This window comes from Borostomias antarcticus (assembly GCF_949987555.1).
Source record: "Borostomias antarcticus genome assembly, chromosome: 8".
NCBI classification, from domain to species: Eukaryota; Metazoa; Chordata; class Actinopteri; order Stomiiformes; family Stomiidae; genus Borostomias; species Borostomias antarcticus.
Window position 1 is genome coordinate 23,065,647 of NC_140241.1, and position 18,619 is coordinate 23,084,265.

The 18,619-nt window shown below is 43.2% G+C and overlaps 1 protein-coding gene across 1 annotated transcript; it reads right to left on the reverse strand.

Annotated features, from left to right (window-relative positions):
* Positions 1–5,726: 5,726 nt before the first annotated feature.
* gpat3 (glycerol-3-phosphate acyltransferase 3) lies at positions 5,727–18,615 on the reverse strand. Its single transcript, XM_084442173.1, has 13 exons — positions 18,513–18,615; positions 18,097–18,297; positions 17,641–17,707; positions 14,192–14,462; positions 12,959–13,033; positions 12,628–12,717; positions 12,261–12,354; positions 12,040–12,155; positions 11,647–11,702; positions 11,440–11,525; positions 9,609–9,737; positions 8,687–8,766; positions 5,727–8,028 (listed from the first exon to the last, which is right to left on the reverse strand). The coding sequence occupies exons 2-13, from the start codon at positions 18,238–18,240 to the stop codon at positions 7,899–7,901; spliced, it is 1,338 nt and encodes a 445-aa protein (XP_084298299.1). The 5' UTR covers positions 18,241–18,297; positions 18,513–18,615; the 3' UTR covers positions 5,727–7,898.
* Between the last annotated feature and the right edge of the window lie 4 nt (positions 18,616–18,619).

An 18,619-nucleotide genomic window follows, 5' to 3' on the forward strand; every position in this document is an offset into this window, starting at 1 on the left:
ATGATGAGTGTGAAAAGAGGATAGAGGAAGAAGGAAGGAGGAGGAGGAGGGGGGGGGGTGCACTGTTGCACCTTGCACCGTAATGATTCACAGCTCCTTGGTCTGCTGGCACAAAGGCTAATGATGAATATGAAGGATATGAATCCAGATGCGGGAATAAAGCAGCCTTTTTCTCTCTGCTGTCTCAGTTGGGAGCCTCCGCTGCCTCTAGTGAGCTTTTAAACTTATCATAAATGTATTAAGATTGCACCGGGCCATGAAACAGCTGTAGACAATTAATCTTCTGCAAATCTTATCTGAGGAATTGGTTTCTGCAAAGGAACATCTGTCGCGGGGGGTGATTATTCATGAGCAACACACACCCAGCGCACTTTTATGCATGGGGCACGATCATTGCCAATGAAGTAAAAATTTATAGTTTTCCCTGTTCGGTAAAAATAACATTCTGCAGCATTAAAGCATCATCCATCAACATTGTCCAGGGGCCCAGGGCCCATCTCAGACAGAGGAATTACTAAAAACTATTCTTTTTGGCTTGGATTGCTCTGCTGAACTGATATTTGTTTTGTTGCCGTAGTAGAGAATGAAATTGGAAGAAGGCGCGGTTGTGTATCATGGCGCTGTTCACTCTCTGCTTGGAAGGAGGGTGGGCCTCACCCCCCAACCCACCAGGGACCATGGCAACCTTTATCATCAGAGAGTGCCATGTTGGGTGACATTTGGTCTGGAATGAGAGTATCTGGACTTGCCAAACATTAACTACTGCAGGAATAAAAGTGAGGTATTTCACTAGGCTATTTTACGGCAAGTGTTGTAACAGTGTAGTTGTTTAAACATGGAAGAAACCTTGTTAAAACACCTTCATATGAAACAATACTTTGTAACACCATTGCATTGTATTGGTTGTTAGTCTACTAGACAGGTTTAGGCCTACAGCAACATCAGGGGGAACTTAATTCATTCATTCATTCATGCATTAATGCATTCATTCATTCATTCAATTTATGTGTAATTGATTTAACGGCATGTTCAATACGGCCTACAGCAATCAGCGTAAAAAAGTTATTTGTTGTTGACTTTTGTTCATTTAGGTACTGTATTTTCTATGGAGTAACTGCATGGTGTTGCTCTTTAAGCTTGATGTTTATGCAGATCCCAGGACTGCGTCTTTATTTTCTCTCCATTAATTCCATTTTCGTGTCTTCGTCCCCCAACTGCCGCAGTCTCACAGATGGCAATATTATTTACAATATAGGCTGTCGGCTGGAGCCAAGCCAGATGCAATCTTAATAGGAATTTGATCATCTGCAACTTTGGCTGCCAGTCAATGAGTTTGTTTTTTAACAAAGCAAGGCAAACGATACTGCTGCCATTAATTATTTTTGGAGAATGTTTCTTTTTTACTTGTTTTGTACTTGGGGAAACTTCAATAAAGAAACCATGAAATATGAAAAACATAAAATTATATGTACAGTATCAGATAGCCTACAAGGGTATCAAGGATATATCACTATTCAGAGAGAGCAAGACAGAGAGGACGGGAAGAGATGAGAAAGACAGACAGACAGACAGACAGACAGACAGACAGACAGACAGACAGACAGACAGACAGACAGACAGACAGACAGGAGGACAGACAGGAGGACAGACGGACAGACAGACAGACAGATAGACAGACAGATAGACGGACAGATGGACAGACGGACAGACAGACAGACAGACAGACAGACAGACAGACAGACGGACGGACAGACAGACAGACAGACAGACAGACAGACAGACAGACAGACAGACGGACAGACGGACAGACGGACAGACAGACGGACAGACAGACGGACAGGCAGACGGACAGACAGACAGACAGACAGACGGCCATAGAGTCATTTAAGATTCAAGATTCCTTTATTTGTCACATGTAATGTACGGTGTACAGTCACAGTGAAATGTTCCAAGATTATGCTTAGGTTACAGATAAACTCTAACAGGCCTACTCAATTACAAATTACACATTTACAAGTTACAGGCTGTTTAATTTAACACCCCTTGCTGTGAACACAGTAAACCGCATGATGACTTTTGTCCACAAAGGCCTCTGTCCATCTATTCCACAACCAAATCATAAAAGGTAGGCCTACTAAATGATTCCCTGCAAATCACGGTGCGTCCCGCTCGCCACGCACCTCAGCACGTAGGCCTATACCTCGCCTGCGATGAGAAAGCTATCCTAGAGTTCTGTCACACTGAGACCCACAGCCTACCTGCCGCTCCGCCATTCCGGCTCCGTGGAGGAGATGATGTTTAAAACCTCAACATGTATTGTTCAATGTGACATGCTCAATTTATCATTAGTTGTGAAAAGAGAGAGAACGGATGAGTACACTTTCAATTTAGTTCCGCTGCGTCCTCCATTCATCATGTCTCTCTGATCATCCATCATTTCCCGCCTTTAGATTTGTACAAAAACACACTTTGGTAAGTGTAATGCAATTAATCACCGGGCTAAGATAATTTCATATTAATGAACCAGGGCATTGATTCGATTATTTATTTCATGAACTTGCACAGCGAGCTTCTCCGTAGGCTATGAGATCAGATCATCTCCATAGTTCACGAAGCATGAAAGTGAGCAGTTCTGAATGTGTTTCTTTTGTATTGTTTCTTCTGGAAGGTTTATGTACATGTTTCCAGAGAGCAGTCCGCCATCAGTACTCACCAGCCATGGCTTTTTATCTTCATGTAACAAGTCCTAAGAAATTGGAAAAGTTGCTGCGATAGATAGGAGGTGACCTGGAAACCAAAGCAATCAGGCCGAGGCAGCTTGAGACGGGGAACAGTGCCAGGTCCGCCATCAAGGTGAAATTATGCTACTCTGTCAATAAAAGGAGAAATACCTTTTGAGGCACAGGGCCGAGGGCAAAGTGTAGTCTGCAATTACACACCTTCATGTACCTGCCTGAAGGACATTTTTCATCTGACTCTTCGCTTCCAGTTCCCACCCGTACAAGGAACTTGCTGGTGTTTTGGTGTGTGGGGGAGAGAGAGAGAGAGAGAGAGAGAGAGAGAGAGAGAGATAGAGAGAGAGAGAGAGAGAGAGAGAGAAAGAGAGACAATTGCAATCAGGCTATGTGAACAAGGCTCTGTTCAGTAGCCTATCTGATAACTGCATAAGAACATAATTATTTCCCAAACTAAATAATCTTGAATTTAACCACAAATCAATCAACTCTCCACTTGAGGAACTTCAGACTCAATTGTAGCTCAATCAAAAAAAAAAAAAAATCAATTCGGACCAATTATAGCCTGTTTCATTAGTGTATGCAAATTAGACAAGCCTTTGACAGGACTTGTCTTATATTTCCCCCTCCTGGCCACTATATCACTGAGGATAGCTACTGGGGAACACACACACACGCACATACACACACGCACGCACGAAGTACTGAAGTGTATAGTCTTCTTATGAAAGATTCATTTTGTTCTCAAAACCAACTGACAACAAGAAAAGTCTCAACTTTCAACTGTGTTGAAGAGTAGGCTATTTTTATTCATGTTTGGTTCTGAGGTGCATGGTGTGACGCCGTGTCTGTTCACCTCAGGCTCTCTGTGAATGGCAGGGTGTAGATTGTCATAGGCTGCATATCAAAAGGGGGGAGATCGCACTCTCGAATATGTTGTAACTGCTTTTAATTCAGCAGGACGATGGCCGGAGGGTTGAAACGAGTTCGTTGTCTCTGTATATATGCATTAAAAACAGTTAAAAGGTATTCGAGAGTTCGGATTTCCCCCTTTTGGTTTTTCTCTGTGAATGGCACCATTTGATTTTGTCCTGGGAGCTCTGCGAGGTGTCAAAGCGCCGTGCTCACCCCGTGTACAGCAGAAACACTTCCGACAGAATTTAAGGATGTCATAACTTTTTAGTTATCTGCTAAACAGACAGACATCCTTTCATCCATACAGGCTGTTATTACCATGTTATTACCAAACCGATTAAAAGTGCCATTGTGTTATTATCCTTCCTCTACATCTGACTTTCTGCAATAGACATAAATTATAGATAGATAGATAGATAGATAGATAGATAGATAGATAGATAGATAGATAGATAGATAGATAGATAGATAGATAGATAGATAGATAGATAGATAGATAGATAGATAGATAGATAGATAGATAGATAGATAGATAGATAGATAGATAGATAGATAGATAGATAGATAGATAGCCTACTTTATGTGTCCCCGGTCGGAAATGTTGTGTTACTGGCACAAAACTCATCTCTTCAAAAAGTACTACCACCATCCTCTTAAGCACCTATTGCTATTTTAGATTGCTATTCTTGCCTTCAGCACTAGATTATGCTCTTAGTCACTTGTTTTAGAAAGGAGATGCACTGGCAAGTAGGCCTAGTAGCCTAGTACACTGGCTTTATAGCCTACGTTAAATGTAATTATTGTAAGTCGCTTTGGATAAAAGCGTCAGCTAAATGACTGTAATGTAATGAAACAGCATAAAGACAACAAAAACACTAAAATATAGCCCACAAAAAAGGCAATACAATAATGTGCCCCATGTGTGCCGTCTGTGTGTGTGTGTGTGTGTGTGTGTGTGTGTGTGTGTGTGTGTGTGTGTGTGTGTGTGATTAATAAAGTGATGAAACTGAACAGTGTTGTGCACCGTCTCCTCGTTCTCTCACTAACCTAGTGTGAACCGACCAGGCCACAACGGTTGGACAACATTCTAACAGTTTTGATCTGAATAATAGCGAGAAGCCCTGAGAAGGAGACGGTGTTATTTGGGGGGGGGGGGGGGGGGGGGGGGCAGCCGCAGAATCAGTCGTTTGCTAACTCAGCCCACAGTTGACGGATCTGTCCCAGAATGTCGATGTCAGAAGTGGGATTTGCAGGTGGGCGGATGAGCTGCTAGGGGGAAGGACAGTGGAGGTCAACTGATCTCACACATCCCAGAATACTCTGTCCCCCTGGTGACTGGACAGCTGCGGATGCCAGTGATGAATTTGATGTTGTAGCATCTGGCCAGAGATATAGGCTATAGTATGAACACTAAAAGCCATAATAGAGTTAGGCTACTTGACGTTTGTCATTTTAACAATAGAACAACAACTATGAAAAAGTCTTAATTTTAAACATCAGGTGCTGTGTGGAACCCTAAATAGTATTTTTGACCTGAAAATGTTGTATATTGTAGGCTATACTGTACTGTACAATATAAACGCCTGAGTTGAAATGCACAGGCTTGTATGGTGAACCTCCGGGGAGGCGGTCCCAGACATTCTTCTCAATGCTTGTATTGATTTCTGTCTGTGAGTCGCATTTTGCTTCAACATCACATACATTAGAGAGAGTTCTACTCCAGCCACATAATGGATGGCGGAACAATGTATTTAAAGGCATTATGTTGTAACTAATGGCAGGTCTCAGACAGAGCCATAGTCATTTAGTCTTGTGACTGGTCAAGCTGTTCAGTTCCAAGCAAACTGTGATTTAAAATATCCCTCATGAACTACATTCTCCCGGGCAAAATAAAAAAGATTAAATTTGGCAATTTATTCATATTTACTGAGTGTACCTGGGTGCATTACATTTGTATGGATCACTTTCCATGAGTAAAACTGAAATTGAGAAAATCTAATCAGCATATTGAGACGAACTGGGCAGTTGTATAGAGTCTGCAGTCAGGCAGGCCCTTACAGAGGTCACTCATGCCTTTTATGATGTCCCTTTGAAATCTATCTGAATCACATTAAATTGGATATAAAGATGTGCAGACACATACATCACAGTAAATGGTGTAGCGTAGCATCGCTCGCCAAGACTCCCACCTCAACAATTGGGTTATAAAATCGGCTTCAGATCCGATTAATAATTCACAATCCTGTTAGAAGAGAACAAACATTTCTGTTCAAGCAATTTAAGTCGAGGGGGTTGTTATTATAGCCTAGGTGCTTGAGTCGGCTGGGAGATGCTCTCGTTGAGGGGCAAGAGAGAAGCTGTGGAATTTAAGCGTCCAGCTCCCTTTGTGTGGAAGAATAAGTCAACGCTATTTCACAGTCTGTGCTTTCTTTATTAAAGCACCGTCACAGCAAACATGTCTTGCCCACGCTCACCTGTGCCAGCTTTTTATTTAAGATCACGCAACCCCTTCACTCTCTCCTCCAGCACCCCCCTCTCTCTCTCTCTCTCTCTCTCTTTCTCTCTCTCTCTCTCTCTCATTCTCTCTCTAACCCCCTGGTGTGCTCAGGCCACTGAGAGGCTCTGGGGATTCTGAAGGGACAGCTGGTCTGGATCTTCCCCTGGTGACGGGGTGAAGATATGTTTCCATCCGGATTGCTCTTATTAAATGAGTTTGGCACGTGGCTATCAAACAGTCAATCATTTGCCCTTAGTGACTTGGTCTGGAAATGGCTGACCCAAGTACTTTTAACTTCTTCTATGAAGTTCAATTGGAGGTTTTAAAATAGTTTTTGTTTTACAAAAACCATTTAACCTGAAACACATCCATACATTTATAAGAATATAAAAGTACATAAATGAAAATACCTCACTAGTTCCATTGTTATACATGAGTCTAATCATAATCACTCCACTGAATTAATTATGTTCTCCCAATAAAATAATAATAATTGGTCAATTTCACATTTATGTTGGCCTCTTTTTGAAGACATAGAGGTGTAAGAGAAATTGCAGCCTACATCAACTTGTGTATATGAAAATATGATGGGATTAATTTTCTCCATTGTCCATTTTTGTTTGTTAGTCTTTGATGGACAATGCAAGTGTTGCAACTTTCTTTGAAATCACAAATAAATAAAGACAATATTTTGGTAACTGTCCATAGCTGTTGAATGGTTTTGTTGTTTTACAGAAATTGTAGGCTATTTTATAAAAATGTCAAAAAGTCTTTCAAAACCTCGGTGGTTCTGGTATGGTCTGTGGTTACAATCATAACCTCACGTTTGCATGATACTGCATATAAGACTTCAAACTCTACAATAATACAAAGCGTTTGTATTTATATGCACCCAAGAACTTTCAGATTTTCCGATGATGTCTCTCCCGAGCAGTGAGATTATCAGTAGATCCATGAGGTGAGTGGAACTGCCGAAGAGGAATATAATCTATTTTTAGTTGGTAAACACTGCCCCCTAGCGGCACATAGATCATCCTACACCATATCTCCTCCATAGCTCATCAAGCATGAAAGGATGCATTTATGAAATGTGTTTTCTCTTGCATTGTTTCTTTAGGAAGGTTTAAGTAATTTTTTCCAGAGATCAATCCACTGTGAGTGCTCAGTCACCAGCAATGGATTTTTAAGTTGCTGTGATAGATAGGAGGTGACCAGGAAACAAAAGCCACACCTGAGTCTGCAATGCAACAGCCAGCCAGGATGCTAACCCTAACCCTAACCCTCCATGACCTTTAAGACATTATGGTACCGTAAGAAAACCACGATACAATCTCAGTCTGACCATGAAGAAGAACCCATTGAGGATGAGAGCGTGCCTGCGCTGGGTCTGCACTTTGACCCAAAAGCAGAAGTATAAGAAGGCATGAGTTTAAGACTATAAATCAACATAATGAGTAAAGCCGACTACAGGGTAGTTACAAGAGAAGCAGGACATGCATTCTCTATAACCTTTATGCTATATTGTGTTTCACATGGAATGTTTCATCTTTAAAACAGCTCATATCAACTCTTTCAAAAGTAAAAATTCACGAAATAAGGCGTTCTGTATCAAACAACACCTTTAAACACGGAATGGTGATGGCATCCGCAACACAGGAAAAAAATCCAGTCTGTGTGTGTTGTGGTGTGTGTCGTCCACAGTAGAACATTGCCGTCCACTGACAGGGATTGTCCAGAGATAAAAGCCGTGGTCATTGTCCATCTTGTGTCTCAGACTCCGGTGAATCGCCACCGTCATGTCCACTTATCATACTGCTGTAGATCTTCTGTTGCTGCTCTTTAAGCGTCTCCTTCACCTTGTACCTCTTCAGACTACCGTCCCTGTAGAGAGAGAGAGAGAGAGATGGACAGACAGACAGACAGACGCGCATCAACACAGAGCACAACATAGCACCATATAACACCACACATCACCTGTTTGAGACCACTGTGTAGTATTTCAGCACCTTAAATAGTGCTAGAGGTATGTGCGTCGTGTTCAGTGCACTCAATGAATACGAAAATACATGTTCTCTCTCTAGTCCCACACAATTAAATGGAACATGGGGAGAATTAAGGTGGATGCCTGAGTAGTTTCCTAGACAGGTGTATAGGAGAGACAGGCAGGTCATAGAATGAAAAGGCCTCCCTTACACAGGGGTGGCTGTAGCTCAGTTGGTAGAGCGGGTTGTTCAGTGATCGAAGGGTCAGTGGTTCGAATCCCAGTTCTGACTGTCCACATGTCGAAGTGTCCTTGAGCAAGACACCTAACCCCAAATTGCTCCCAATGAGCAGGTTAGCACCTTGCATGGCAGCTACCGTGAATGTGTGTGTGAATGGGTGAATGAGAGGCCATTGTAAAGCGCTTTGAGTGCTGCTAAGGTGGAAAAGCGTTCTATAAGTGCAGTCCATTTACACTGTTCTGGCTGGCACAAATACTTGCTAAAATGTTTTAATATGCAAGCTAAGAGCCGTTAGAGGGCTCAGGTTGTCCCCTCACCATGACAGGTCCAGGAGACCTCCTTGATGAGCAATGGCGGACTTGACTCTGTTGGCGAACTGGACGGCGTCCTCATTCTCCTGCTCCATACAGACGGCGGGAGACAAACAACGATGCGTCAGGTGACACGAAGCCATCAGGCTGGAGTTGTAATGGGTCAATGACTCATACACACATCTGATAGTTTGTGTGTGTGTAGAGATGTACGTTTCATACCATGATTATATGTTATATACAGTATAAGATATAATTATATATATATTATATATATTATATATATACAGTATCATTGTGGTATTGTTAAGTAAAGTAAGTAAGCCTTTGAGAACCAATGTTTCTCGGGCCTAGTGGCCCATAGGGCACGACCCTATCTCCTGTAGCGTGAGGCAGCTTGATGTACAAGTACACCCTCTGGACATGACACTATGCAGGGAGGCATCGAGTATACCATTTTTATAGTCTTTGGTATGACTCGGCCGGGGATTGAACTCACGACCTCCCAGTCTCAGGGCGGACACTCCAACTGCCCTGAGACTATAAAGGCCACTGAGCTGGTTAATTGTTAGATTGTTAATTGCTGGGTATTGTTAAAATGTGCTGAAAATGTTGAAAAACTACTGAAACACACTGAAACCATTTCACCAAGTTTTATATTGAAACCCACAAATAAAATTAGCAGCACTGTGCTCCTTTTGTTTGCATGAACATTAAAATAATGCATCTTGGAGACTGATCTTTGGTTGATGCTGGACAGTATTTATAGTGAGTTTTCAAAGCGTCGTAATCAAACACGGTTTTAGTGATAATTGTAATAATTGTAATCTGATTTTATCGTAGTTTATCATTATACCGGTTATCGTTACATGTTCCGTGTGTGTGTGTGTGTGAGAGAGAGAGAGAGAGAGAGAGAGTGAGGGCGTACCAGTTTGGTCATGGGGGGAAGGTACCAAACGTTGACGACGATAGCCCAGCTGGTCATCATGCGGAGCAGGTAGCTGACCATGTTGTACTTGGCACTGTTCCAGAAGGCGTCGCCAAACCGGGGATCATACTGACATTACAAACAAACACAGAGACCACACAGACTGACATTACAAACACAGAGACCACACGGACTGACATCAAACACAGAGACCACACAGACTGACATTACAAACACAGAGACCACACAGACTGACATTACAAACACAGAGACCACACAGACTGACATCAAACACAGAGACCACACTGACTGACATTACAAACACAGACCACACAGACTGACATCAAACACAGAGACCACACAGACTGATATTACAAACACAGAGACCACACAGACTGACATTACAAACACAGAGACCACACAGACTGACATCAAACACAGAGACCACACAGACTGACATCAAACACAGAGACCACACAGACTGACATTACAAACACAGAGACCACACAGACAGACATCAAACACAGAGACCACACAGACTGATATTACAAACACAGAGACCACACAGACTGACATCAAACACAGAGACCACACAGACTGACATTACAAACACAGAGACCACACAGACTGACATCAAACACAGAGACCACACTGACTGACATCAAACACAGAGACCACACAGACTGACATCAAACACAGAGACCACACAGACTGACATCAAACACAGAGACCACACAGACTGATATTACAAACACAGACCACACAGACTGACATCAAGCACAACAGACCGCACAGACTGACATTAAACACAGAGACCACACAGACTGACATCAAACACAGAGACCACACAGACTGATATTACAAACACAGAGACCACACAGACTGACATCAAACACAGAGACCACACGGACTGACATCAAACACAGAGACCACACAGACTGACATTACAAACACAGAGACCACACAGACTGACATCAAGCACAACAGACCGTACAGACTGACATTAAACAGCACCAACCAGACGGCGCACCACACGGACCGACATCATACACACAACAGACCAGACCATGTACTCTCTCAGGAAAAAGGAGTGCTAACTAGAACCGTTTTCAGGTCAAAACAGTCATTTTGTGTTCCAAAATGCATCTTTACAATGTTCTAAGGAGGAATGTAAAACCCCAAAAGGGTTCTAACTGACCTGGAAAGGGTTCTACCTGGAAGGTATTTTTCCAGAAGGTTTCCCTACACTGACAAATGCTTCAACACACAATAGCAGTCTTGTCTGAGAGTGAAGAACAAACTTTATTACCCATCAACTGACGGTCAATAGAACAACACCTAAAGACACTTCAGATTCACACAGTAGTATATCACTGCTACTTGATTAAAGGTGCCATACATCACATTTTTATGTAGACGAATCATAAAAAAAAAACTATAACAAGGCTCATGAGACAATAGTATTATGACTCTTGATCGATCCCGACAGATACCGCATGGTACCAATGATGTAATACTATTGTCTCACAAGCATTGTTAGAGGTGAGAACCAAACCTCAGACGTCTCAGAGATAAACACAACATTCATTTCAGACCTGTCAAAACTGCAAAATGATAAATTATAATCAATATCTTTTTTCTTTTCTTTTTTTTTGGCGGGGGAACTTCTAAAAGCTCTGTGGATGTTTTTTTCTCCTTTTTGATTCATATACATAAAAATGTTATCTATTTCACCTTTAAAGATTTTTTTTTTTTTAAAAGACCAATAATATAACTGACAACCACTGCTCACAGAGTTGTAACACCAATAGCAATACAATACCAACAATACCTTGATTGCAACTGGATATATTGTCCCTCCGATTTCAAAACTTCCCTTCTTGAACATCATGACTGATGTGTTGTTGATGCAAGTTCCTGTTGCAGACACAGGAAGTAGCACACACAGGTTAGCGTACACCGCCACAGTCCCCAAGACAGCATACTTCAGACTGACGACAGCTACAGAGGGACCAGGCAGGATTCAGCAGAAACTTGCCTTCTGGGAAGATCAAGATGGGCAGTTTTGTCCTGGCTGCTACATGATCTCTTAGTCTGTGAGAGAGGTAAGCAACAATGACCAAATGATATATTATTACAAAAAAAAAACAGTATAGGTGATATAAATGTGAGCTTTAACTATAAAAAATGTGTACACTGTATGTACATGTTAACGTGCGGAAGAAGATAGCTGAGTAAATGTCTTAGATGTATGAAAGAGACCAGGGCTGAGTTTCCCAGAGGCATCGTAGCGCTACGTTCATCGTAAGCTATGGCGTTCATCATAGCGCTACGATGAACGTAGCGGTACGATGCCTCTGGGAAACTCAGCCCAGTATCTCACGCTATACTGTAGCTGCTGGTGTCTTTTCCCCTAATTTCTCCGTCTCACCTACTGGTGACGGTGTGACGGTCCCTCATCTCCGACCTCTCGAACCACACGTGGGGGCAGGACCTCAGCATTGACCTCTGCATGACCCCCATCAGGCCTCCGTGGACCTGTCCCACCTGGGGGTGACGGGGAGAGGGGGGATCAGGACAACGACGCCGGACCGCTGGACGAAACGTCGGGCCTGCGTGAGGCGCCGACCGTTGTCTGCGTTCTTTACCCACCATGGCGTAGCATCCGTCGTTGGACAGGATGACGATGTCGATGGGTGATGTGTGGTTCGCTACACATATCCCACCTTTCTGGGGCTTATTCTCTCTGTGAGGAGAACAAAAGAAGACTCCCGTTTACATAAAAACGTGAAATTGGAACGACCCAAAGCGATCTACAGCATGGAATTAACTGAAATGATCTCCATAAGTCAAAAACATCATAGGTAAGTCGAAAATGAGGCCCTAGTTCAAAAATTCCAGAATATCCCTTTAATCTGATAAGAAAACACAAAACACAAAAGTGTCTAGTATTAGGAAGTATTAGGAAGCAGGAAGAGCTGGATTTGGGTGTAATGAAGCCCTTTAGAGGAACCCTGACCTGTTGTGGTAGTGGATGGTGGCAGAGAGGCCTCGGGCACAGATCCTATAGCACGTCAGATGGATCAATTCACTCAGCCAGCTCTTCCACCTTCATCAGCAAAGGTCACCACAGATCACCATTAACACTGTGTGATTTCACAATTTTAACCTTTTGTAATAAGATTGTTATTACCATGTTGTAAAACGCACTTTAAACTGAAATAAAGTGGAACTGGAAACACATCAATACGAATCACAGATCACCATCAACACACCGAGACAAACCACCACAGCCCCAGGAATCTCACGGCATGTGTATGACTGTTTCATGGTGGGTGTGCAGCTATTACCTGCTTTTAGGTAGAAACCCAACCAACGTAGTCCCAACTACCAATGTGGACATGCCAATGAGCGCCAGAGTTATCCTGTAAGACAAAGAAAACACAACGAACATAAAATATATTCGACATCTTGAAACAGGACATAGAAATTAACTGTCACTCTGTAACAAACTCTTAAAGTCGCACAGAAACGGACGTTTGAGATCATCTAACTTCCGTAGTTTGACGTATTTCCGACGCAAACAAGCTATGAGGGTGGGACATATGTTTAGAGGAATTTGATTGGAACATTGACAAGTGGACGGGTTTTAAGAACTTTAGACAGATTCGATAGAAGGATAGTGTTGATTGACGGGTGGATGTCATGAGATTATTGGCCTAAAATCTAAGGTACCTGTTGTCGTCATTGCACGTGACCTACCGTTTTCCAGGAAGTAAGAAATTATATACTTTGATATAAGATTACAACAAAAGTAGAATTTTGTATTTTTTTGGTATACATTGTTGAATAGGTGAACACTATGACCAATTATGTGAACCAAAATGGGACAGAATGCTTTTTTCATTTCAGTGCAACTTTAACAAACAAGCGAACTACTGGGCACTCGCTAATGCTGCCTGCGCCAAGTGTCCATCTGTAGTCATATTCCTCATACGTGTGTGAAAATGCACTTGGCAAATACTGACTGAGTGACTGATTCTGATTCAGAGGTAGGAGGTCAGAAGAAGGATGGTGGCGGGGGGGGGGGGGGGGTCCAGTGGTCACCACATATGGCAGGGGTTCCCAACATTTCTTCCCCAGGGCCCCCCTAACTTACACCAGATGGAATTTGTCCCCCCCCCTGCCAAATCTCTGTGAACGTCCAGTCTGTGTGTGTAAATTCCATCAGGTGTAAGTTAGGGTACAATAACGCGCTTCGCCAGTGTAGCAGTAATATTAATGTTGACACGATTCATAGTCTCAGATTAAATTGTTGAATTTATATGGTATTGTAGTGCCGTAAATACAAGGCTTTTTGACCCTTCATCAGATAAGATCATGGATTTTGTTAAAATTGTTGGGTGACGTCAATAATATGCATTATTGATCATCCTTGACAAATATTTGTCTACTGTAGCTAACATTAAGGCCTCAAATCGTCTGAGGCCTGGCCTGGCACCTGGTCCCCCCCCCCCCGCCCCCCCTGCGATCATTGCCCCCCCCGGACCCCAGGTTGGGAGACCCAGGCACACGGTACTCACCGTAAAGGGCAGAGGACACAGTAACGCATAAACACCCCCACGCCCCAGATGACGGTGAGGCGGAGGCTGATGTAGCAGAAGTTGCAGTTGGTGCGCGTCAGGAGGTTCCAGGAGGCCAGCTCCTCGGAGGAGAAGCGCTGAGTCACCTGGTCCTCCACGATGCTCTCCAGTCCCTTCCGGTAGAAGTGGAAGGCGTGGCTCAGGGTGAACTCTCTCCCCATGTCCGCCGCCATTTCCTGCTCCATGGAGCCCCCCTCCCTCTTGATCAGGCCTGGTCGGCACAACCACAGACAGACACAGACGCAGGCATGACAATCACAGGACACACAGACATGACAATCACAGGACACACAGACATGACAATCACAGGACACACAGATATGACAATCACAGGACACAGACATGACAATCACAGGACACACAGACACAGACATTACAATCACAGGATACACAGACATGACAATCACAGGACACAGACATGACAATCACAGGACACAGACATGACAATCACAGGACACACAGACATGACAATCACAGGACACAGACATGACAATCACAGGACACACAGACATGACAATCACAGGACACACAGATATGACAATCACAGGACACACAGACATGACAATCACAGGACACACAGACACAGACATTACAATCACAGGATACACAGACATGACAATCACAGGACACAGACATGACAATCACAGGACACAGACATGACAATCACAGGACACACAGACATGACAATCACAGGACACACAGACATGACAATCACAGGACACACAGATATGACAATCACAGGACACACAGACATGACAATCACAGGACACACAGACACAGACATTACAATCACAGGATACACAGACATGACAATCACAGGACACACAGACATGACAATCACAGGACACAGACATGACAATCACAGTACACAGACATGACAATCACAGGACACAGACATGACAATCACAGGACACAGACATGACAATCACAGTACACAGACATGACAATCACAGGACACACAGATATGACAATCACAGGACACACAGACATGACAATCACAGGACACACAGACACAGACATTACAATCACAGGATACACAGACATGACAATCACAGGACACACAGACATGACAATAACAGGACACAGACATGACAATCACAGTACACAGACATGACAATCACAGGACACAGACATGACAATCACAGGACACAGACATGACAATCACAGTACACAGACATGACAATCACAGGACACAGACGCAGCCATGACAATCACAGGACACACAGACGCAGACATGACAATCACAGGACACACAGACATGACAATCACAGTACACAGACATGACAATCACAGGACACAGACGCAGCCATGACAATCACAGGACACACAGACGCAGACATGACAATCACAGGACACACAGACGCAGACATGACAATCACAGGACACACAGACGCAGACATGACAATCACAGGACACACAGACATGACAATCACAGGACACAGACATGACAATCACAGGACACAGACGCAGCCATGACAATCACAGGACACACAGACACAGACATGACAATCACAGGACACACAGACACAGACATGACAATCACAGGGCACAGACACAGACATGACAATCACAGGACACACAGACATGACAATCACAGGACACACAGACATCAATCAATCAATCAATCAAAGCTTTATTTGTATAGCGCATTTCATACCCAGAGGCAACACAATGCGCTTTACAGAGAACAAGGGAGGTGGGCATACGACCCACTCTCTACATATTCCAGAGGGAAGCAAAAAAACAGTAATCACCCGGGGGCCAGATAAGTGAGCTGTAAAAATTCTTCCCTGACCCCTCTCAACAAGGCGATCGAGCAAGCTCCAGGAGTATGTTTGTCTACCGGCTAAGAACATTTATAAAGCAATACATTGACATGACAATCACAGGACACACAGCACCCGACAACCGCAGACAGCAGGGTTAGTAGCGGTGTGGGTTCCATCTTAAACTTCAAACTTACTCTTAGAATATGTACTGTAGACAAAGGGCATACAAGACAACTGATAAACAACAGGGAGCACAATAGGGTCCAAAAAGGTTATACGCAATCTAATCCGGATCTACAGTACAAAGAGCGAGGTGATGGTGGGAGGTTGATACAAGCAGAGTGAAGAAGGCCATGTTTTGATTGTGCCAGTTGAGGTTTTCACCGAGAGCAGGGAACAACGCTCTCGTGATCAGCAGGCATCACCAGGGGAACATTAGCCCCAGAGAATGGATGATGCCTGGAGATAAACGTCTGACTCGTGTCATGATTATGATCCGGGGTTTTGAATATCATCAGGTTCTTGACCAAAGTTTTATTGACTAAGGGAGGTCAGGATGTTTTGTAATGTTTGCTATTGCATAACATCACAATGATTGTTTTTTCACAGAGAGACAGGTCTGTGATATTTAAAGGCATATTTAGTAGCTTCTGTAACTTGTGCTCACAGATATTTGACTGCTTTGTCATTCATTTTAGGAAAATGGACTAAAAAGGTCGATGGTATGCTTGAGAAATAAGAATGCTATGGCTCCACAATGGCAGTTGAAATTCAAAAAGCTTGTCTGTTGTTAGAATGCATTATTCCTGACAGACAAACTCTCTCCACAGTCTAAAACTTAACCAAAACCTAAAAACAAAACACTGACAGAGTTGCCGTGGTAGATTAAGACGTCATGTGATAAATATCCTAAACTAAAAGCTTTACGTCTCTAATTCAGAATGAGTTGGATGGTGAGGATCATACAGACTGCAGTGGGCAGAGGGTCTTCATGGCCTGGTACTACAGTATATATTTCACAACCAAGCAGTTGGGGGCGTCAGTGAGGAGCGAGCGGTATTTCCCAGCATAACGGTCTAGCGTTAAACACAGACTTCTTTGGTTGAAGTTATGTAAGCTGCTATTGCATCATCAGACTGGGATGGGGCTTCTCAGCGTCCCCCGCACCAGCCTCGTGAGCTGACCAATCACGAGCCCTCACACTAACATACAACTAGTCACATGTGCAAGGTCAACCCTATCCAAGCGCTCAAATAACAGAACACTATGTTCTAAGAGAGAAACCAAGAATACAGATTCACAACTTGTGATATTTGCTCTGTAAATTCATCTATCATCTAGAGATGGGAATCAAGTATTAGAGATTGATATCAAAGAAACATGTGCTTAAAAGGATAGTGGATGGTTTCCTCTAATATAACACGATTATAACACATCATATAGCTCATGCTGTGTGGTAAATATATAGGGGAGCATGGGAAATATCACATGTGACACTCATTACATGTGATATTATTGTTGACCCACAATAAGCCACAAGGGTCACAGGGTTGTCCAAACCTCAAAATTAACCTAGTCACTGCTGAGTCATGGAGTCGTGTGGCGGATGGACTCACTAACCATTAGCTGTTAGCATTGGCTGACTGGGCTGCTCTCTGCACCCTCTCTGAATCCTGATGGTGGCCCACTGTCCAGCGAGAGAAAGAGAGAGAGAGAGAGAGAGAGAGAGAGAGTGTTTACTTTCAAATGACCTCTCACACAATGTCTGCTGCATACTGCCATCTTTCCTAATGGTCATGAGCTGTCTGCCCTAAGGGGAGCAGAGGGCAGGAAGATTAAAAACTCACCGTTACAGGAGACAGCGCATACCAAGATTATTATTTTTTATTTTTTTTATGTATTTGGTTGCAGCCTAATAATGACACACAATTAGAGTAGATGCAAATTATAGGCTATATACATCAGCTTTAAACGTTTCCTTATCCATCATAACGCATATAATTATGCATCATCTTTTGGTAGTTCAATGTTAACACCTGTTGCGGACAAACTAAGACTTTATTCCAGTACAGTTACCTCGAGGGTCTTGATCAGGATCTTGATGTAGACCGACGTCACCCCGAGCGACAAACCGAACATAGCGGGCAGCATGATGAGCCCCACCACCACAGACAGCCACACCTGGAACAGCACCAGGGCTAGACTGTCCTGGTCCCCCATCGCCTCACAGACTCTCGCAGGTCACCCAGCAGTCAGACACGCTGCAGGTCATGTCATCTACAGAGGGATATCGCTCTGGAATTTTCTATTCAGCAATTTGGGGTTATGACCGGAGAAACTGCATGAAACCTCATACACTAAAGATAATAACGCTTCACAGAAGCTGAGTGTGGTCGGACACATTTATTTTAAAATGTAATTAAATCAATCAGCAAACACATTAGTAATTTGACATGACATTCTCTTAAAATTAATGAAATCAAATAGCAAACCTGGCGACCTCCTCGCTGTCTGAGCAAGTTCCTCATACTGTTATTCTTATTACTTCCACACACAACGGTTTGGAGAAGCGGTATATTCTGTAGACCCGCCCGGTGGT